The sequence below is a fragment of the Myotis nattereri genome (genome assembly GCF_964212035.1).
Source record: "Myotis nattereri genome assembly, chromosome: X".
In the NCBI taxonomy this organism is placed as follows: Eukaryota; Metazoa; Chordata; class Mammalia; order Chiroptera; family Vespertilionidae; genus Myotis; species Myotis nattereri.
Window position 1 is genome coordinate 150,915,654 of NC_138078.1, and position 22,865 is coordinate 150,938,518.

Sequence of the window (22,865 nt, forward strand, 5' to 3'; positions counted from 1 at the left end):
TGATGGTGAACCTTTTGAGCTCGGTGTGTCAGCATTTTGAAAAACCCTAACTTAACTCTGATGCCGTGTCACATATAGAAATGTTTTGATATTTGCAACCATAGTAAAACAAAGACTTATATTTTTGATATTAATTTTATATATTTAAATGCCATTTAACAAAGAAAAATCAACCCAAAAATGAGTTCACGTGTCACCTCTGACACGCGTGTCATAGGTTCGCCATCACTGGTCTAGGGTCAGAGGAGGGAGATCAAAGATAGTTGCGAGGGGGAAAGCAATCATACAGCTACAAATGGAGGCAGATTCTACTAGTAGAAGGGTGGCCACTAGGGAGACACCATTGGGTAGATAGAACCAAAGGACAATGGGGTGGATGAAATTGGAAAGGCTTAGACATGATTTCGTTGGACATTCCTGTTAGCCACCAGCTATGTAGAGAGAAGTGGGTCAGCCATAGTATTACCATAGGCAGAAATTATAGCTAGTCATTTATCCTTAGCCTTTCAAATCCCTAAAATGGAAGGTGCATTTCAGTGTCTGGAATATAACATGTAAATAGCAAAACATTAAATAACTACTGTATAATTTGTTTCTTTGGCTTTACTTTTAACTTGTGCACTAGGCACATGTGTAGCTATAGAAATGAGGCCAAGATGAAAGCAGCAATTAATTACCTCCTTTTTTGCTTGTTTGTATGTTTTAGATTTATCCTTGCCCACAAAACCGTAAAACTGGCACGTCTTACCAAAGAAGAAAGGTATGAAAAATTGTGCTTCTCTTTTTCCCTCTTTCCCTCCCTTCCTTCCTTCCTTCCTTCCTTCCTTCCTTCCTTCCTTCCTTCCTTCCTTCCTTCCTTTCTCTGCCTCTCTCTTCCTTCCTCTCCCTTCCCTCCCTTTCGCCTCCCTCTCTTCTTTTCTGTCTACTTGACTGCCTTTCAATTTTACTTAACTTTTTAACTTAAATACTGCCTGCAAATACGTGTTTCCAATGTTACATGCCTGTTGTGTTAATTATAAGGATCTTGTATAAGGGCACAGTGCTTATAACTTAAGAATCAAGTATTCAAATAAATATTTATTGAGTTTATTTTACATAAGATATTTGAGTTTATTTTACATAAGATACCATGAAAGAAGTTAGGGAGAATACATAATACCCATATCACCTGAGAATACAAAAATGAATATAGCTCGGAAGCTAAAAATTTACTTGGAGAGAATGCATTTCTAACAAGTTCCTGGGTGCTGCTGCTGCTGGGATCACATTGTTTTACATCATTAATGAAAAGATCATGTGAGTTTATTGATAAAACTTAAATTCTGAGACCTTAAGTAACCTTCTCAAGACCTTACAGTTCATAAGAGAGAGAAGCAGAATTTAAAGCTGTTCTTGCTCCCTTCTCTTTCCGCTCTGCCTATTGCTTTGCAGTGGAGTGGGAAAGGGATGAGTAAGGATCACGTCTGCATCCTCCCAGAAACTCCAATGCTTAGCAGATTGAATGACACTTAAGAGGAACACAACATTTTTAATGAACGAACAAATTATTGTGTGCCCCCAGTGACTCAGGCAATGCCTCACTTTATTTTCTATTTGTGACCTCATTGATTTAAGACATTTGAAATAGAACCAAGTGCCTTGTTTTTTTTTTGTTGTTGTTGTTTTTTTTTTACTTTGACGATGGTTTTTTTTTGTTTTGTTTTGTTTTGTTTTGCCCAAGGTGAAATATTATTATATTTTACAATGCAAATTATTTTTTTTCTTTTAATTAAATCTTTATTGTTCAGATTATTATATTTGTTCCTCTTTTTTCCCCCCCAATAACTCCCCTCCTCCCAGTTCCCGCCCCACCCTCCGCCCTCACTCCCCACCCACTGTCCTCATCCATAGGTGCACGATTTTTGTCCAGTCTCTTCCCACATCTCCCACACCCCTCTTCCCCCCAAGAATAGTCAGTCCATCCCCTTTCTATGTCCCTGATTCTATTATAATCAACAGTTCATTCTGTTCATCAGATTATTTATTCACTTGATTCTTAGATTCACTTGTTGATAGATGCATATTTGTTGTTCATAATTTGTATCTTTACCTTTTTCTTCCTCTTCCTCTTCTTAAAGGATACCTTTCAGCATTTCATATAATCCTGGTTTGGTGGTGATGAACTCCTTTAGCTTTTCCTTATCTGTGAAGCACTTTATCTGACCTTCAATTCTGAATGATAGCTTTGCTGGATAAAGTAATCTTGGTTGTAGGTTCTTGGTATTCATCACTTTGAATATTTCTTGCCACTCCCTTCTGGCCTGCAAAGTTTCTGTTGAGAAATCAGCTGACAGTCGTATGGGTATTCCCTTGTAGGTAACTGAGTTTCTTTCTCTTGCTGTTTTTAAGATTCTCTCTTTATCTTTTGCTCTTGGCATTTTAATGATGATGTGTCTTGGTGTGGTCCTCTTTGGATTCCTTTTGTTTGGGGTTCTCTGCGCTTCTTGGACCTGTAAGTCCATTTCTTTCACCAGGTGGGGGAAGTTTTCTGTCATTATTTCTTCAAATAGGTTTTCAATATCTTGCTCTCTCTCATCTTCTGGCACCCCTATAATTCTGATGTTGGTACGCTTGAAGCTGTCCCAGAGGCTCCTTACGCTATCCTCGCATTTTTGGATTCTTTTTTCATTTTGCTTTCCTGGTTGGGTGTTTTTTGCTTCTTCGTATTTCAAATCATTGACTTGATTCTTGCGCTCCTCTGGTCTGCTGTTGGGAGTCTGTATAGTATTCTTTATTTCAGTCAGTGTATGCTTAATTTCTAGTTGGTTCTTTATCACAACATCGAGGGTCTCATTAGATTTCTTGTAGATCTCATTAAGTTTATCGGCGGCTTCTAAACAGTTCTTGAGAGACCTTAAAAGTGTGGTTCTGAACTCTAGATCTTCCATTGACAATTTTGTCCTGTTTCTTTGTCTCCGCATTTTGTTATGCTTCCTTGGTGCACCCCCTAGTGGTCTTTGTGCGCAGTCTTATAGTTAAACCTTGATTGTTGTAGCTAATACCAGGGAGGGTTTGACCTCCAGGCCAAGTGGCTATGAGAATCAGCTGTGTCAGCAGTGAGAGAATTTCTGTCCTCTAGGGAGGTGCTAATCTAGCCTTTGCCTGAGGCTATCCGGCAAATTCCTCTGTGTAGGGCTTGGGCGGGGCGGGTCGCACAGGATCAACAGGGTGGGCCGGAGAGAGCAGTTATGGCGGCTCTCAGTCCTGTCCCCAGGGGCTCTGCCTCTCTGAGTCCCAGCAACAGCTGCAAACCTCGGAGAGAAAGCTGCACTCGCTCTGACCGAAGCCAGACAGTCCCGCTTCTCCCGTTTGAGTCTGAGTCCCTAAAGACTCGCCTGTATCTGGAGCTCAGAGTCTGCGACTCCCTCCTGATTGAAAACGCCAACCGCGCCCTCCGCCGCCAGCCCGCTCCCTGCACTCCGCACCTCAGAATTCGACTTCAGCACTGCGCCTCCTCTGAGTGTCCGTATGCGTTTCTCTTTCCTCCTAGTTGTAGGACCTCCACTCAGCCAGCGTTCCTGTGGTTCTGGGTGATGTCCCTTCCGTTTTCTGGTTTCACTTTTGAAGTAGTTGTTCAAAGCAGCAAACTCTGGCGTTAACCTATGCTGCCATCTTGGTTCTCCTCTACAATGCAAATTCCCAAGTGCCTTGTTTTGAAAAATTAAAATGAAATGTCAAGTGGAAGCAATGGCTCACAGAGTCTTTTTGAATGAGGGCATAGGTGCCTCTTTCATATGTTGTTTCACTTCCTTCATTTTCACTTTTGCCCCCACTCCTCCTCTCATAGGTTGAATAAGCTTTGTGAGCTCTATGCAAAAGTTCTGGGATCCCAAGAAGCTTTGCAGGTAAGGCTGCTTCTCAACCCTTTCCCTAAGAGAGAGGGATATCTTGCTTTGTCCTCAAGGGACTAGCAGGGATAGGCTCATCAGTAGGGCCCTAGAACTCATGTTTTCCCTGCTTTATGCTTGCTTTGTTGTCTATTGTGTAGAAAGAAGAATGTCCTGGGAGCAAGGAAAGGTGGAAGATGAAGTCCGCCATTCCTTCTGATTGGCAGGAAACAGTCAGAGAAGGGTGCTTATGTGGTGCTTGTCACCCTCAGATGCAGAAAGGGCAGAGGGCTGGCCATCAGACATTTTTCAGACCAATAGTTGTTAATGAGTATCATCAACAGAATTGCCTATACCCCATGAAAACATTAATTTGTCTGTCTAGCTTCCTTCAACAAAGCTCAAAGCATGAGTCCAGTCATCTTTTTTCCTTGACAGACATGTTTTTCTGCTTTTTCTACTCCAGCCACTCCAGAAGCAAAAATCCTTTTTAAAACTTGTCTTGAAGCCATTAGGCACTAAAACTTATTAATAGTTAAGACCAATTTTAAAATGAAACTAAACAATTGCAGCTTATGAGCAGTGCCTGAGATATGAATGAACCAACTGAGAAAACTTTCTGAAGTCAAAATTTCTTATTTTATTACCAAGGATATTTACCTGCCCAAAGACATATCTCTAAAAAACATCAGGATAATAAGGCTCTACTTCAGACATATGATGGTTCTTTAATATGAAACTTATTAGAATGTGTTTAGTTTACTCTGGAGTGGATTCCCTTGAGTTTTCTTTGAGCTTTTGTCACTCTGCCATGCAGCCGGTGCACTATGAAGAGAAGAACTGGTGTGAGGATCAGTACTCAGGAGGCTGCTACACGACCTACTTCCCCCCGGGGATCATGACTCAATATGGAAGGTAGAGTAAAAGTGTGCTCATTTTAATCCAAATTCTAAACAGGTTCATGTATCTCTTCTGTTTCTTATGAATGTTACAAATCCATAATCTTGTTCGTAAAATGTAAATCTCATGAAAGAAGTCATAGTTCTGCATCATGGGGTTGCATTTCACTTTAAGTCCTTTGAAGAAACAACCCCAATCAATATAGCCAAAGAAGTTTGCAGCATCATAATAGGAACTTAGATACTCAGAGGGTTCACTTATATTGTAAGAAGAAGTACCTTTATACTGAGTTTACAGCTCAGTAAAATTTCCTCAAATGGAACTGTACAAGTGCCAACATGAGTATATTATAAAAGCAAAATGAGTTCAAGACTGAAGGTGAAGGGACTTGGGCTCCACTCCTGATTCTACCAATAACCGACTTTGTCATCCTGGATAGGTCACTTCACCTCTTTGAACCTCACTTTTCTTATTGGGTGTATGAGAAAATACAAATAGCATATAATAGACAATAATCAGTATACTGATAATCAGTTTTATTTTTTAGCATCTTTATTGCGATATAATTCATATACCACACAATTTACCCAAACAAACAAAATGCATAATTCAATGATTATTAGCATTCACAGTGCTTTGTATCCAAATATGACTCATTGGAGTTTAGTTAATTGTATTTGATGATAACAAAGTGTGAATTAATGATATAGCAGTAATTATTATGAATATGAGAGTAATATTTAACCAAGCAGTAATTTAATGCCGAGCTCAATCTAAACAAAATAGGAAATGTAGAGTAGTGATTAAAAGGCTGTTGAAAGTGTATAATTAAAAGAGAGTGTGAATAAATATAAATGACTAATCGATCTCTTCATGAAAACCAGTCAAAGAAATATTAAAATCTATACCTGTGAGAAGGTATATAATGATTTTGGTTAGCCCTTTCATCATCTTTCTGAAGATAACAAATATCATCTATGAGAACACCTGATTAGTTACTGGGTCAACAAGTTAATTTTTTGATATGGTGAGTGTAAATATGTCAATAGCAATAGGTTCATTCAGCATTTAGTGGCTAAGCGCCAATCATTTTCCAAGCCTTGTGCTAAAAACTTTGATACCAAGAAAAGCCCTCTCTGCTGTGAAGGAGCTGATGGTGTTGGGGGCTGGGGTGGGAATGGGGATCGAAGAGAACATCAAACATTGCTCTAATGCTATGGTAATGACACGAATTACTATGGTCAGTACTCTAGTAGAGGAGTATACAAATACCAGAGGTACCTAGGTAGTGATACTCTAGCCTTACCTATAGAAATAAAAATGGCTTCGTAATACCCACCTCATTTGAGGATTGTAGAAGGCAGAGAAAGGCTATTGGGAAATGCACTCTAGGCAGAAGGAACTGTATGAGCAAATGCTTGAAATCCTACAAGTTCATGGAATGTCGGGGGGCGGGGAGGGTTCTGCATGGCTGGGCTCTGGGTGATATTGCATTCCTGAATGTATTATATGAAGCCAGTCTGTTTAGTTTTCTGATAAAAGGCCTGATAGTATACAGTGTGTTATGATGTGCACAATATATGACTGTATGTGTGTTAGCTTTGGACATACTAAGCAAAACACAGGGGATAAAAACAGAGACCTTGCCCAACCGGCATGGCTTAGTGGTTGAGCATTGACCTATGAACCAAGAGGTCACAGTTCAATTCCTGGTCAGGGCATATGCCTGTGTTGCAGGCTCGATCCCCAGTAGGGGGCATGCAGGAGGCAGCCAATCAATGATTCTCTCTCATCATTGATGTTTCTATCTCTCCCTCTCCCTTCCTCTCTGAAACTAATAAAAATATATTTTAAAAAACAATAGTGACTTGTTAACTAAGCCTGCCAGATAGCAAGGTCTTTGTTGTTTGTTAGTCTGCTATTTGCTAACAGTGTGGCTCTTGACAAGGCACTACACATTTCTCCAATATTCAGTTTATTCATGTGTAAAATGGGATAATGATAATAGTCACTATGTCATAGAGTTGATTGAAATGATTAAAGAAATAATTCAGTAAGGAAGGGAATATAAACAAGTGGTTAAGATTGTGTGCTCTAGGGTCAGTCAGATACCACCTCCCACGTACTAGTTGTGACCTAGAAAAAATTACTTTGTCTTTGGTGCTTGTTAGGAAGCAGACTAACCAGCAGTTAGGAAGCAGACTCTGAAACAAAGAGCATACAGGATATGTGCTAGGGACAGCATTTGGTATCAACACCTGTGAGAGAGGAAGGAAACAGGAGTGGGCAGAGGGAGAAGTTGGCCTGTGATACAGTTCCAATGAAGGCCTCAGCTGTCCCCACAGGGAGCTCTAGAGCTAGGGATGGCCCTTAAGAGTTCTTCCAAGAGTCTTTATACCCCATGATAATCAGTCATTGAATGCAACTGCTGCTGGAAGGAGGCATGACCTTGAGCAAGACAATTTTCTTCAGCTGAGGCAATCTCCAAAGAGGACTGCTATCGGAAGGTCATCTTCTGGCAATACTTCCAGCAGCTAAAAATAAGCCCTTCATTCTTGATAGGGGGTCTGGGCAGTGCATCACAATGTCCACTACAGTCTCTGTACCTCTATATTGTCATCTGCAAAATGGGGATAAAAATAGGACCAACCTCATAGGGTTGTGAAAAGGGCTAATGCACTTAGAAGAGTGCTGGGCATCCAAATTTGTTAACCTTTGTGATGTAAAGCAATAAAACTCAATGCTGGTAGAGGTGAGTGCTCATGAATGGTAGTTTCGGACTCACAGATATTGTTACATGTTACTGATGGAAAAGGTCTTAGAAACATCATCATAGCGTGTCCTTGAAGAGGTGGGGAAGCCAGAGTAGTGATTTCCCAAGTTCATTGGTGAAGTTGCCAGGTAAGGAACTGGGGCATGTGTCAGCTTATAAAGAGTTAGTGAGCCATCGAAGGAGCTACACATGACTTCATGTAGGTGAAGGAAATACATGCTCCATTGATGTTAGTCCTTTACTTGTAAGCTCTTGGTACAGGAGTGGACTTTGTCTGTGACAAGAATCATGCAAGAGCTGGAGGAACCTGTGAGCATTTTGCCAAAATTCACAATGTACTACTTACTGATGTATAGAATATGAGGATACCAACCAGCCTTGGTCATTATGGGAAGGTTCTTTGGTTCTCTGATACTGACCACTTTTACCTCTTTGCTTTTGTTTCAAGGGTACTCCGCCAGCCGGTGGGCAGGATTTATTTTGCAGGCACTGAGACTGCTACACACTGGAGTGGTTACATGGAGGGGGCTGTGGAGGCTGGCGAGAGAGCAGCCCGAGAGGTAGGGCCTGGAGTCATGGGTTGTGGGGAAGGAGGTAACTCATGGGCCTGATAAGTAGGTTAAAGATGTCTGAGATCTTGGAGGCCAACTTTCCAGTAGACACACGAAACACCATTTGAACAATAGTCTCAGTTGAAGTGAACACTTTAACCCAAAAGTAACAATGAAAATATCTATCATGTCAGCCAAGATAAAAGAGTGCACTGGACAAAAGATCACTATGGCTCTCATTGAGAAATAACCTAGGACTAATATTATAGCACCAAACATGTTTCTATTAGGACTCAGAATTCATTTTTATATTTCCTGACAATTCCTGTGATCTCATGCCTATTAAGTCATGTTCACAAATACAATTTATGATGAGCCTGATGATTGGAGCCTCTTATGCCATCAATGAAAGGCTTTTTGAGACCTTTTAAAGGTTCAGTGGACTATGTTAGCTGTTACTCTGGTATTTTTTATAGATATCTCGAGACTTAGTCCTTTATTTAAAGAGCAGACTTGGAGAAAGATGGTGTTACTTTTGTTATTCACCAGGATATTCGTTCTTTTCAGATCCTGCATGCCATGAGGAAGATTCCAGAGGATGAAATCTGGCAGTCTGAACCAGAGTTTGTGGTAGGTTATATTTTATTTCATGAATTCAAATCTCTGTTCTTTAAAACAATTATTCTCGCCCTAGCCTGTTTGGCTCAGTGGATAGAGCGTCGGCCTATGGACTGAAGAGTCCCAGGTTTGATTCCAGTCAAGGGCACATGCCAAGGTGGTGGGCTCAGTCCCCAGTAAGGGGCGTGCAGGAGGCAGCCCATCAATGATTCTCTCTCATCATTGATGTTTCTATCTCTCTCTCCCTCTCCCTTCCTCTCTGAAATCAATAAAAATAAATATTAAAAAATAATAAAAAAATAAAAACAATTATTTTCAAAAAGAATACATTTGTATATATTCACATACCTTTCCCTAAGTGTTTCAACCCATGAATGTTTAATGGCATGGGCTAGGTCAAAGGTGAGAGATTTAGAACTTTTATAAATTTGTAGCTGCCACATTCATTACATATTATTAAGAAAAATATTTTTTTTTTTTTTTAAATATATTTTATTGATTTTTTACAGAGAGGAAGGGAGAGAGACAGAGAGTTAGAAACATCGATGGGAGAGAAACATCGATCAGCCGCCTCCTGCACATCTCCCATGGGGATGTGCCCGCAGCCCAGGTACATGCCCTTGACCGGAATCGAACCTGGGACCCCTCAGTCCGCAGGCCGACGCTCTATCCACTGAGCCAAACCGGTTTCGGCAAGAAAAATATTTTTTTTTGATCTGAGAGTTCTAGACTGAACATGCCTGTTGAATAAATCTCTAATCTGGTGATTCTCAATAGGAAGTAGAAAATGAAAGGAAGATATAGCAGAATCCCCCATCCATGGGGCAAAGGGATGAATAAAATGGAGCAGATTTAGATTTAAAAAATTATTTTTTCATATATACATTATTATTTTCATAATAAAACCCCAGGAAGTCTTCCTGATTGGAAGGACACATACAAGATAGAATGAAATGCATTGAAGAGGACAAAGGTCAAAGTTATTCCTCTATTAAGTATGAAGTCAAAACGAATAGCCCTACCAGTCCAAGTTATTCTCTTACTGCCAGTCACATATGGGATTGAGGGCTCAGTGGACCATACATTTATTCAATTCAACAAGTATTTATGGTTCACCAACTCTGCACCAGCTGTTGTGAAAAGGCTACAGCAGTGTTTTCATGGAGCTCAACATGTGGTTGAGAGAACAGATGACAACCAGAAAGCACAATTGTGATGAAGATGACATGCTGAGAATGTTAAAAGCCTGGGGACACAGGAAGGGCTCCTTGAGGAAGTGAGGTATAAACTGAGACTTGAAGGATGAGTCAGAATTAGTTAAGGAAAGGGCCAAATGGGGGATGGAGATGAGTGTTATGACCAGAGGGAATGTTATGTTTAACAGTCTAGAGCAGTGGTTCTCAACCTGTGGGTTGCGACCCCTTTGGCGGTCGAACGACCCTTTCACAGGGGTCGCCTAAGACCATCCTGCATATCAGATATTTACATGACGATTCATAACAGTAGCAACATGACAGTGATGAAGTAGCAACAAAAATAATTTTATGGTTGGGTCACAACATGAGGAACTGTATTTAAAGGGCCAGAAGGTTGAGAACCACTGGTCTGGAGGTTGGTAAGAGTAAGTCATGTTCAGAGAACTGGAGGAAATGCAGACTTTCTGGAGTGAAGTGCACAAGCCCTGTACTGACACCAAATGTTCTCTGCACCCAGGATGTTCCTGTGCAGCCCATTCACACGACCTTCTTGGAGAGACATTTGCCCTCCGTGCCAGGCCTGCTGAGGCTGATTGGATTGACTACCATCTTGTCAGCAACTGCTCTTGGCTTCCTGGCCCATAAAAGGGGGCTACTTGTGCGGCTCTAAAGAGGAGGCATCTGTAACCATACCTTCTTCTTACTTTACTTGGTGTGTGGGTTTGGGGATGGGGTTGAAATAAAGTTTCATGAAGACGTATGGACTCTAGTGTGAGGCGAGGAGCAACACAAGTCAGACTACAGACCATAGGAAACAGTATCTCCTCCTCTATTTAGTCCCTGCGTATTGTCCCCTGCTAGGCTTAGCACTCTGTCTTGCCCTTTTACAAATTTATTGCCCCCAGAAACATCACAGTAGTTAACCAGTCTTGTTTAAGGTCCTTGTTGCCCCACAACACACATTGCCCATGCACACACACACAAAAAAAAATTAGCTTTTCCCTACATCTGTGGCTTTGTGCTTCTCCTTCCTCTTAACTGTACCATTCCCATCTTTCAAGTTCTCTGCATTTGTCCTTAGAATCCTGAACTGTTATAGGTGGTAGGCCTAGGAGACCATCTAGTCCTCACTTTCTATTTTAGACATGAGCCAACTAAAGCTGAGGGAGGTGGAATATAATTATCCAAGGTCTGAAATAAGACCCTGATGTTTTGGAGACTAGAACGCAGGTCCATTGCTTTTCCCACCTCCTTGGATGTATGCCCCCAATAACCGTCCTCTACTCCCTGCCATGGTTGCTGATGACACCTTCTTGAATGGGTTTACTTTGTACTAAGTTGTTATGTACCACTACTACTATACTACCCCTACTATTGTTATGCAATAAAATTGATTCACCAAATGTCTATTGTTTTTTTTCTCTTTGAGTAATGACTTTTTTGAGGTTTTGACAGATTAAATCATAATACAATATTCAGCATATAATTGTGGCTTTAACATATTTAGCCAAAAATTTCTTGAAGCCCAAATGATGGATGCATTTTGATTATGTGATCCATCATGGGTGGTATGTGTGTGCTCCATCATCCCCCCCCCCAAAAAAAAAGAACTGTCAAAATAAATGACATATTAATAAGCAAGATGCTTTAACTATGAAGATAATTAGAATATTTCATTTGACCTTTCATATTACTTACCAGTGCAAAGATTTTTACCAGGTGCACTTATTAATTTAAAACTATAGTTTCACAGTTCATTAGATTCTATTTGAACTACTCCTCAAATGATATTATTTCAAAGGACTCATATCTCTTGACTTCCAAAGTCAGCTTTTATCAGGATATATTTTAAATCCATACGTGACCATTCTTTCACTCTCCCTTAGAAAATGAAGCTTAGTAATCTTAGCATAAATGGAATTTAAGAAATGTCCTAGAATTAATCAATCATAGTATAGAGTTTCTGATTTTACAGTGACATTTACATTCATGAATTTATAGGAACTTTAGAGACAAAAATGAGGAAATTAAATAACCCACTAAGACTTTCTTTTTAAATTTTATGTTTTGAATCTGTCTAAAAATGCAATTAACTTGCCCTGACTCAGTGGTTGAGTGTCACCTTATTAATTAGGAGGCCATGGTTCCATTCCCCATCAGAGCACATGCCCAGGTTGAGGGCTCAATCCCCAATAAGGGGCATTCAGGAGGCAGTCAATCAATGATTCTCTCTCATCACTGATATTTCTGTTTCTCTCTCTCTCTCTCTCTCTCTCTCTCTCTCTCTCTCTCTCTCTCTCTCATTCCTCTCTGAAATCAATAAAAATATATTTTTAAAACTAATGAACTTGACATAAGGATGTCTTCTTGAGCATGCTACCCTCCAAAATAATTTCCTAAAGTAGTCACATTACTAACTCTAACACATTAATTAAACCAAAACCACAATGAGGTATCAAACTTGATAGGATGAGTAGTATCCAAAAGATGGGAGAAAACAAGTGCTGAAAAGGATATGGAAAAAAGGGAACCTTTGTGCACTGTTGGGGAGCATGTTTTGGTGCAACTACTACAAAAAATAGTATGGAAGTTCCTCAAAAAATTAAAAATAGAACAACCATATGATTAAGCAATTCTACTCCTGAAAATATATCCAAAAGAAACAAAAGCACCATGTTGAAGAGATATCTGCACCCCCATGTTCAAGGCAGCATCCTATGTAATAAAGAGGAAATATGCAAATTGACTGTCACTCTGCCACAAATAAGAAAGCGCCCACATGCCGAAACCGGTTTGGCTCAGTGGATAGAGCGTCGGCCTGCAGACTGAAAGGTCCCAGGTTCGATTCCGGTCAAGGGCATGTACCTGGGTTGCAGGCATATCCCCAGTGGGAGATGTGCAGGAGGCGGCTGATCGATGTTTCTCTCTCATTGATGTTTCTAACTCTCTGTCTCTCTCCCTTCCTCTCTGTAAAAAATCAATAAAATATATTTAAAAAAAAAAAAAAGAAAGCGCCCACAGTGGAGGCAGGGGTTTCCATAACACAAGATGGCTGCGCCCACCGCGGAGGCTAAATTCCTGAAACAAGCCTTAAGAAGCAATCAGCAAGGACCTGAGGCTGTGCCCCGCCCTCCCCACCCCCGTGGGGCTTGACAGGGGACCTCAGGAAGCACCCCCCCACCCTGGCACCAGGACGGGGGACCTCAGGTCATGCCTCCCACCTAACAGGGCTTGATGGGGGACCTCAGGTTGTGCCCCTCGCCCAGCACTGGGCCAGGGGATCTGAGGCTGCGACCACGCCTGATGGGGCTTGACAAGGGTGGGACCAGCTAGCTCTGGATCTAGCCCAATGGGGGTGGGACGGCTGGGTCTGGGTTTCATGCAACTTTGAGGCACACATGGGTGGGCGGGGACTTGACTCTGGGTCCTGTGGTGCGTCCCAGACTCTGACAGGAGGAAGATTTTCATATACATTTTACTAATTTTCTTCCATCTCTGACACTTCTATTATAGAGAAAGGGCAAATAGCAATATTAAAATATTTCCTCTAATTAATCCCTTTTTATTTATTTATTTATTTATTGTTTTTTTAAAATATATTTTATTGATTTTTTTTTTACAGAGAGGAAGGGAGAGGGATAGAGAGTTAGAAACATCGATGAGAGAGAAACATCGATCGGCTGCCTCCTGCACACCCCCCACTGGGAATGTGCCTGCAGCCAAGGTACATGCCCTTGACCGGAATTGAACCTGGGACCGTTCAGTCCACAGGCCGATGCTCTCTATCCACTGAGCCAAACCGGCTAGGGCTAGATAGAGATCTGTTTAAGAAACAAAGTTGTTATGCCAGATATTTAGCTGGGGTTAAGAAAATTAGTAAGGCAAAATCCATGTAGCATGGGGGGGAAAGGAGACTTGCCGGGGTCCAACCCCAGCAGGTCCAGGGGTTCCCAAAGGCGTAGACGGAGTCGGCAAAGAAGGAAGGACACAGAGACAGTGTACAGTTGACCAGCAGCCTAGCCAGGATCTCCAGCCAGGATCTCCAGCCAAGTTCTGGTCTGGATCTCCAGAGAGGTTCTCTAATTAATCCCTTTTTAATGTGCATGAATTTCATGCACAAGGCCACTAGTCTATATATATAGAAGGCTAATATGCAAAGTGTCCCCTGAGGAGTTTGACCAGGAGACCAACCACCAGGGGCTGGCGTGGAACGAAGGAAGGCCTGGTGGGCAGCCGGCAGCCAGGGAAGGAAGGCCCCGATTGACCCTGATCACTGGCCAGGCCTAGGTACACTGCCCCTGCATGAATTTCGTGCACCAGACCTCTAGTTATTGATAATAGCTAAGACCTGGGAACAATGTAAGTTTTCATCAAGGGATCAATGGATAAAAGTTGTAGTATACACACACACACACACACACACACACACTCTAGAATATTCTAGAATGCTCTGGAGTCTAGGGGACTGTGTAGACAAGTTGGTGTAATGTGGTCATGGATTTGTTGTTGTGGTTTATTTCCTGTAAGTTTTATTTTTAGGTACTGAAGAAGACTCATCTGAGTTGAAAATTCTCCCAGAGAGTGATCTTACTGACATTTTAGTCTGTGGATGCTAGAGGCCAAGCTCCTGTATTAGAAATAATTGATCTAATTAGACCCTGAACTTACCCTTGGCTTCTACTTTCTGATGTAATTGTTCTTGTCATTTCTGCTGAGACTACACAATGAGCCACTGACAAATCATATACCATGACATTTCAGACTCTGGCCTCTACCTATGATCTCTTTGACTTCTTCCAGCTTTCTTTATATCTCAACCATGAATCATTTCTTCCATACACATTCTGATTCAGTTTATTCTCCTTGAAAATCCATTTCCCTGGAAGGCAAAATGCTGAGTGGTACTGAACTTTTGCTCTTTAGTTTGACATATCTGTCTTACCTCTAGGCCATTTTATTGTATTATATTTTCTTTTTCCTAACCTGCTGTCAAAAGCTTTTCAATACAAGAATCTTACCTAGGTTACAGAAAACCAAGGAGAAAATTCCGCGGTTTTGTGGGAGCAGTGGGAAGAAGATCACCAGCTGTTTCAGGAGAGTTAGAACTGACATGAGCCATAAACCGCACATCCCCACAACCCATACCTCTTTTCTGGTCCTATGTTGTTCTCTACCTGCTCTTCTCTTCTCCTGCTCTACCTCCACTGTTACCGAACACTCAGGCCCCCAGTCCACAGCTCAAGGACAGATATTGGCTGAATATAATTCATTTTTAAGCCCAAGGTGGACTGTGGCCTGCTAACCTTCCTTTGGGATTTGTACCTGCAGGCAGTACTATTTCCTTGGCCTTGGGCATGCTCTCCTGTTGTCAGCCTGGAGACTTTGAATGTTTTGTCATTAGCCACTCAACCCCAGAATTTCCTTCTTTAGGAAGCCAAGGAATGGAGAGTCGGCTGGGTCCAGCGAGGCTGTTCCCCCACCACTATCCATCTAGCCCAGTGATGGCGATCCTTTTGAGCTCGGCGTGTCAGCATTTTGAAAAACCCTAACTTAACTCTGGTGCCGTGTCACATATAGAAATGTTTTGATCTTTGCCACCATAGTAAAACAAAGACTTATATTTTTGATATTTATTTTATATATTTAAATGCCATTGAACAAAGAAAAATCAACCCAAAAAATGAGTTCGCGTGTCACCTCTGACACACGCGTGTCATAGGTTCGCCATCACTGATCTAGGCTCACAGTGCGAATCATACAATATACATGCCTTGGTAGGGTAACCCAGATAGGTGAGTGAACCAAACCAGCAGGATCCCAGGTTAAGCTGGCAGGTGATTCAGTCAAGGTTCTCTGGAGACTAGTCCAGTGGATTCAGGGGCCTAGGTCTTGGCAGGTGTATGAAAAGTCATATTTAGTTGCTGTGGGGGCAAAGGGTAAGAGATTGACAGCACCTGGGTTCCAACTATATCCCTACCACATAGGGAGATGTAGTAAGAACAGCTTAGTTAAGGGGCCCTAATAGCCATGCAGACTAATAGCCAGGGACTGCATCTCAGCCCTCATCCTCTCACAAAGATGGGTCTGCCTGAGGGGGATAGGATAAGGCTCAGTGCCCCGTAGCCATCAGCATTCTCCTGGGAATTCCAGAAGAGGCCCAGTCTCTGCTCCCTTGGGTGGGGGGCCTTCTTGCCTAAGCTTGAAAGTGTCCTGGATCCAGATGACCTGCTGTCACCCTTTGCCATACTCTGAAACACCCTGAAAACCCAGACTGAGGGTGGCTGGACTCTTGCATGGCTAACCCAACTTTCCCCCTGAACATTCCTTGACAACCTAGGCCAGCGGTTCTCAACCTGTGGGTCGAGACCCCTTTGGGGGTCGAACGACCCTTTCATAGGGGTCGCCTAAGACCATCGGAAAACACATATAATTACATACTGTTTACAGTAGCAAAATTACAGTTATGAAGTAGCAACAAAAATAATTTTATGGTTGGGGGTCGCGGCATTAGGAAGGTTGAGAACCACTGACCTAGGCTATAGTTACCCTTTGCTCACCCTGCCTACCCAACTACATTGCATTGCCTATGCCCTAGGACAGTGGTTGGCAAACTGCGGCTCGCGAGCCATATGCGGCTCTTTGGCCCCTTGAGTGTGGCTCTTCCACAAAATACCACGTGCGGGCGCGCACATACAGTGCGATTGAAACTTCATGGCCCGTGCGCAGAAGTGGGTTTTCGGCCTGGGCGAGTCTATTTTGAAGAAGTGCTGTTGATATTTGGCTCTGTTAACTAATGAGTTTGCCGACCACTGGCCTAGGAGACAGAATTGAGACAAGCATAGGCTCCTTTCTGTCTCACAGGGACTGACCACACAGACCCAGTTTTCCTAGACATTGATTCATGAAGGATGTTATCTGCCAAGTGCTTGAAATCACCCATCTAATGCTAAACAACCTTCACCTTTTCCCAGTACTGTCTTCTCTTTACCTAACCTGAAATTTCTACTGTGGACAGATTTGTATGGGTGGCTGAGTGGGAGGGGTGCAGGGGATGGAGGAGAAAGTTGGCTCAACTTTGAGAAGCCAGGGGTGTCCTTCCTGGGTGTGCCCAGTGTCAGTCCTAGCCCTTTAAGTGAGCCAGAGTGAGACTGGATTTCTTCCTTTCTGTGCTTGTTAATACTGATTTGTTAATTTTGTATTTCGCCCTGATCTCCAGCTTCCCCTTGAGACTGGGCATGTCATAAATGATCGAGTGAAATAAATAATGAATAAATGCTTCTCTCTTGGATTCCAATTTAAATCCAAGGAGCCCTGGTGAGATCTGAGGACTGGTCCTGTCAATTACTCCTTCCAGACTGACCTCTGGTTACTAATTGGCTCATTTACATTCCTTCTTTAGAGGACATGTTACAATGGGAGTAAAATAATTAAAGAGTAGCAAACCTGAATTTGTGGTTGGAAACCTTTGAAGCTATGTCATTACCATTAGGATACCGGGCACTGTATGAAATTGTTGTCCAGGGAAATGACAGTAGATTTTAATTTTCTCCTACAAGTGATGTTTTATAGTAAGAGCAGAATATTAATAACGACCCTTGATCCTTATTTGCTAATATCTCCATGTGCACTAAAAATACTGGCTTAAGGCAGTGATTCCCCAGAAACAAACAGGATTTCATTTGTATGGCATAAAGGGTAACTGCATAAGGTTACTCCATACCTGGAAGTGAGCAGCTTGGGGGCTCCAGCTACCAAAGACCCTGTACCTTTATCCAGAGAGCTATGGCCTCCAAATCTCCACACACATAAAACCCCTTTGTGGTGGGGCCTATCATTTGGGGAGACATGAAATATCATTTAAACAAATATATACGGTATTAGTAGAGGAGAGAAGTAATTTAAGGTGTATTTTTAGCAGTAGGAGTCATAGTAGACCATCAACTGATCTTGAATCCTTTTTAAGACCAACATTTATTGTTACTGACAGCTTTGCCTGCATTATCCTACTGAATGCTGAGGACAACTGCAGGCTCCACTTAACAGTTGAGAAATCATATGTTTAATACCAAGGTTCAAACCCAGGTCTAACTGACTTCAGAAACCTGAGCTCTTAACATGTATGCTCTTTTAGAAAGGAGCATGACAACAAAGAATCATCTGTTTCTAAAGAAAATTCTTAAGACTGACTAATGTAAATGTGGATGCAGCAATAATAAGTATTTTTAGTTCTGTGCTGAGCCTAAGAACTGAAACCATCATACTTTCCTATCCCTGAGCTAAACAACATGGGAGCCAGTCAAAATAACTTGGCTACATGTACCAGGAAATACTTGCTTCCGGAATATAAAACTTTGAACTGACAAAACTTCATTATTTATCAAGACTAACTGCTTGCTCAAGATTCACTTCAAGACCCCGAGCTATTTACTGTGGCATAGATTTTGCCAATCCCAACCGGTTTTCTGCCTTGCAAAACCGACCTTAAAAACCACCCAACCCAAGTTGAAACCTCATAAACCTATAAACCCTGTGCTAATTTCTCCTAATGTTTGAGCCACTATTAAGCCTTGGTCAATGTGATGTTCCCTTTATTGCAGTAGCTTTCCTGGATCATGTTTCCTGGTAGTCTTTTGGGAGGTCAAGGATTAACCAGTGTCTGATAGGATACTTTACTTTGAGGTTCCAACTCCTAAAAGGGGAGCCTGAGAAGGTTCATATAAGAGCACAACATAGCCCTAACCGTTTGGCTCAGCGGACAGAGCGCCGGCCTGGGAACTGAAAGGTCCCAGGTTCGATTCCGGTCAGGGGCATGTACCTTGGTTGCGGGCACATCCCCAGTGGGAAGTGTGCAGGAGGCAGCTGATGGATGCTTCTCTCTCATCGATGTTTCTAACTCTCTAGCCCTCTCCCTTCCTCTCTGTAAAAAAAGCAATAAAATATATTTTTTTTTAAAAAAAAAGAGCACAACATTCATGTACAGGGTGCCAAGGAATTTGGATTAGAGAATAGAAATTTCTGTTCTCTAGATGCAAATTTATAGTCTCCTTTTTTGCTTATGTAAGACAAATACATTTGCTTCTGGGGATCAGATTTCAATCTTTTTGTATCTAGCAGACAAAACTTTAAAAGGCTCTATTAAGGTGTGTGGTGATAGAGGAGATGGGATTTATTGGTGGGAGCAGGGGAGAGCCTATATGGGTTTAAATAATTAAACATTATACTTATTGCTTCAAGTTTAGGTGCCTGTGATCACAGGGATTTGAGGACAGGCTGATACTGGCATTTAACTCTTGGTTTTCAAGAACATCAAGGCCTGAGTGATACGCTGAATAATGGTCCTGACACAGGTGTTCATGCCCTAACCCTGGAACCTATGAACATATTACTTGACATGACAAACAGGACTCTTCAGGATGATTAAGGAATATAAAATAGGGAGATGATCCTGGATTATCCAAATGGTCCAACATAATCACAAGTGTGATCATAAGAGGGAGGCAGAAGGGTCAAAGTGAGGAACAGGTGAGGCATCCATGGTAGCAAGAGACTGGAGTGATGTAGCCACAAGCCAATGAATGCCAGAACTTCTAGAAGCTGGAAGAGGCAAGAAATGAATTCTCCCCTGGGGCCTCCAGAAGGAACTGGCTTTGTTGCCACCTTGATTTTTAGACCTCCAGAAATAAAATACCAAAGTTTGTGTTGTTTTAAGCCACTATGTTTGTGATAATTTGTTACAAGGAGCAATAGGAAACTAATACAGCCCATACAGTAAAATGGCTCACATAGCAGAAGTGGTTGGGCTGCTTGTGAAAGAAGCTGATCTGCCCTCACTCCCTTTGGCCTGTCTGAATTGTTTCCACCGGCCAGTAAACTTGCCTTTAGGACTGCAGCTCTGTCCAGTCTAAATACAAGGCCCATCTAACACTGGCAGCCTCACTGGGCCCATCTAAGGGCCCCACATCTGCATCTCCCATGTCCACTGGTTGATGCTGATAAAATGCTAGCTGGCTGAAGACACATACTGGACAAGCAGACCTCCTTTGCTCATTTTCTGAAAATAAATCAAACTCACTACCAGACCTATTTCGTGTCTATCCAGTTTGGGGCGCATGGTTTCCCAGATTAGATGCAGGTCTTTTCAGGGCAGAGTTGCAGAGGTCTTTTCTGCTTCGTTCCACTGAGATCCCTCAACTAATCTTACAGGACTCTTAGGCAGCATGGAAGATGCCAGGAACTATTAGCTATATGTTTCCGGAATTTGTCTAGCCCAGGATAACATAGGCTGCTTGTGGAACATCTACGATGGTCCCAGTACAATATAGCGTCTAAAAGAAATACAATGTTGACGCCCAAAGTTTAAAGAGTAGTGTAGACCTTTATTGCACCACATGCCTCCTAGCCAAACTTGCCTAAAATCCTCCTAACTTTCTGTCCCCCTAAGCCAGTGATGGCGAACCTTTTGAGCTCGGCATGTGAGCATTTTGAAAAACCCTAACTTAACTCTGGTGCCGTGTCACATATAGACATTTTTTGATATGTGCAACCATAGTAAAACAAAGATTTGTATTTTTGATATTTATTTTATATATTTAAATGCCATTTAACAAAGAAAAATCAACCAAAAAAATGAGTTCGCGTGTCACCTTTGGCACACATGTCATAGGTTCGCCATCACTGGAATAGACCGAGCATGTCAGATTCCCCCCTCCCCCATCACCCAGCTCGATGCAACAGAAGCTGAGGAACCAAGCAGTTCTAACAATAACAAAAATCTTCCTGGGAGATTAGGGCAGAGGAAAATCTGTGGATATTAGATATTAAGGTTTTTATTTATGTTGCAACTGGAAAGTAAGAAGGACAGGCAAATGTGTTTGGAGGAAATTCTGGGTGGAGGTGATACCTCTTCGTTTCCTTCCCTCAAGGATGAAAGGAAATTGAATACTTCAGGATTTCCGTCATAAGGAAACAACAGTGTTTGGCCAGAAGATGGCGCTCTTTTAAAACAAATTTAGGCGGCTCCTTGGCACAAGAGGCTGGGAGATAGTCTCAGCTGATAAATCTCAGAAAGCAGAGAAAGGCTAAGTAGACAGAAACAATAGGAGACTAAAGGGGTGAACAAAGGTCAATGGAGCAAGTGGATTTAACATTCAGAACTGACTGATGATGCTTGTGATTTTCTTTAACATTTAGCCATGCCATCTGATATGATCTGAATGTTTGTGTCCCTCGCCACAAATTTGTATGTTGAAATTCTAACCCCAAAGTTGATGGTATTAAGACAGTGGTTCTCAGCCTTCTGGCCCTTTAAATACAGTTCCTCATGTTGTGACCCAACCATAAAATTATTTTCGTTGCTACTTCATAACTGCCATGTTGCTACTGTTATGAATCGTCATGTAAATATCTGATATGCAGGATGGACTTAGGCGACCCCTGTGAAAGGGTCGTTCGACCGCCAAAGGGGTCGCGACCCATGGGTTGAGAACCGCTGTATTAAGAGGTGGGACCTTTGGGGGGTGATTAGGGGATGAGGGTGGAGCTTTCATGAATGGGATCAGTGCCCTTATAACAGAGACACCACAGAGATCCCCTGCCCCTTCCATCGTGTGATGGAAGCTAGAAGTCCATGAACCAGAAAGTGGGCCCTTACCAGACACCAAATCTGCTGGAGTTTATGGCATTTTGTTAATAGCAGCCCAAATGGATCAAGACACCATCTCACTTTTTATTTCCTTCCTCTGCCCTATGCAGTGTCCTTACCAACTTGCTACACAGTGACTTACAGAGGTCTGAGGACAGATCCTAGAAACCTCCTCTTAAATCTCATGTCCTTCTAGAAACTTCCCCTGCATTCATAGTATTTTATGTTTGTGATAGCACTGGCCAGAGCCTAAACAAATTTGTTGCTTGGTATCTACAGTAGATTATGTGCTCCATGAGGTAAATTCTGTCTTTTCACTGCTGAATCTCAGTGGTACCTGCCAGTACATAGTAAGTGCTCAGTATTTGTTGAATGTTTGTAAAAATACAGGGCAATCACTGCTCACAAAAATGTAAAAGTACCTTCTTTCTGCTTCTATTCTAAAAGGTCAATGAATAAGAGCAAATGCTTGTTTGCTACAACCCTAATTACTTCATTTTCCCATCAACTAGATAAGGGCAAGTTCAGGTGTGTCCTATTTATTTTGGTGATAGCAACCCATGAAATGCCTCATCATGTTGCTCTGTGGACATTTAAGCAACCCCCTCACCAGCCATTTCCCTTCTCTTTTTCTTGCTCCCACCCCACCACCCAAGCATACGCCCACACCACTACACTGTGCCACAGTTTCACCTACGGATCTTGGTGGTTCTTAGAAAACATCTGAGGCCCATTAAATAGGCAAACATGGTTCCCACTGAGGTGTGGCTGTAAAGGAGTATAAATAAATGTCTTATATGAGTCATGCATGCACGAGTGGAGTCTTGCTTGAGTGGCCTGCTCTACACTTTGAAGGAATTCCAAGTTCCCTCAAGCCAATTTGTTCACATGAGGCGCTTAAGCTGCCTTTCCAAACCTGGATCCAGGCAAAGACAACTAGTTCACACCAGCTGTTACTCTGAGACCTGCACTGTAATTCCGAAGAGAATTGGTCAAGGGGGGCAACCAAGCCCTGGGTTCTGATAGAGGAAAGGGGGATTGTTCCTGTTACCCAATACCTTCCTTTGTTTCCTGCCACTTCCTCCAATGACTCTAGACCAGTGATGGCGAACCTTTTGAGGCTTCAATGAGTGTGTCAGCATTTTGAAAATCCCTAACTTAACTCTGGTGCTGTGTCACATATAGAAATGTTTTGATCTTTGCCACCATAGTAAAACAAAGACTTATATATATTTTTCTAAATATATTTTATTGATTTTTTACAGAGAGGAAGGGAGAGAGATAGAGAGCCAGAAACATCGATGAGAGAGAAACATCGAT

At 42.0% G+C, this 22,865-nt stretch overlaps 1 protein-coding gene across 1 annotated transcript in view; it reads left to right on the forward strand.

Annotated features, from left to right (window-relative positions):
* Positions 1–11,311, forward strand: part of MAOB (monoamine oxidase B) — a 66,122-nt gene extending 54,811 nt beyond the window's left edge. The window contains exons 10-15 of the mRNA XM_081115140.1: positions 707–760; positions 3,827–3,884; positions 4,684–4,781; positions 7,988–8,099; positions 8,658–8,720; positions 10,422–11,311. Of these exons, the coding sequence (XP_080971266.1) occupies positions 707–760; positions 3,827–3,884; positions 4,684–4,781; positions 7,988–8,099; positions 8,658–8,720; positions 10,422–10,574 (538 nt within the window). The 3' untranslated portion in view covers positions 10,575–11,311. The remainder of the gene's footprint in view (positions 1–706; positions 761–3,826; positions 3,885–4,683; positions 4,782–7,987; positions 8,100–8,657; positions 8,721–10,421) is intronic.
* Positions 11,312–22,865: the final 11,554 nt, after the last annotated feature.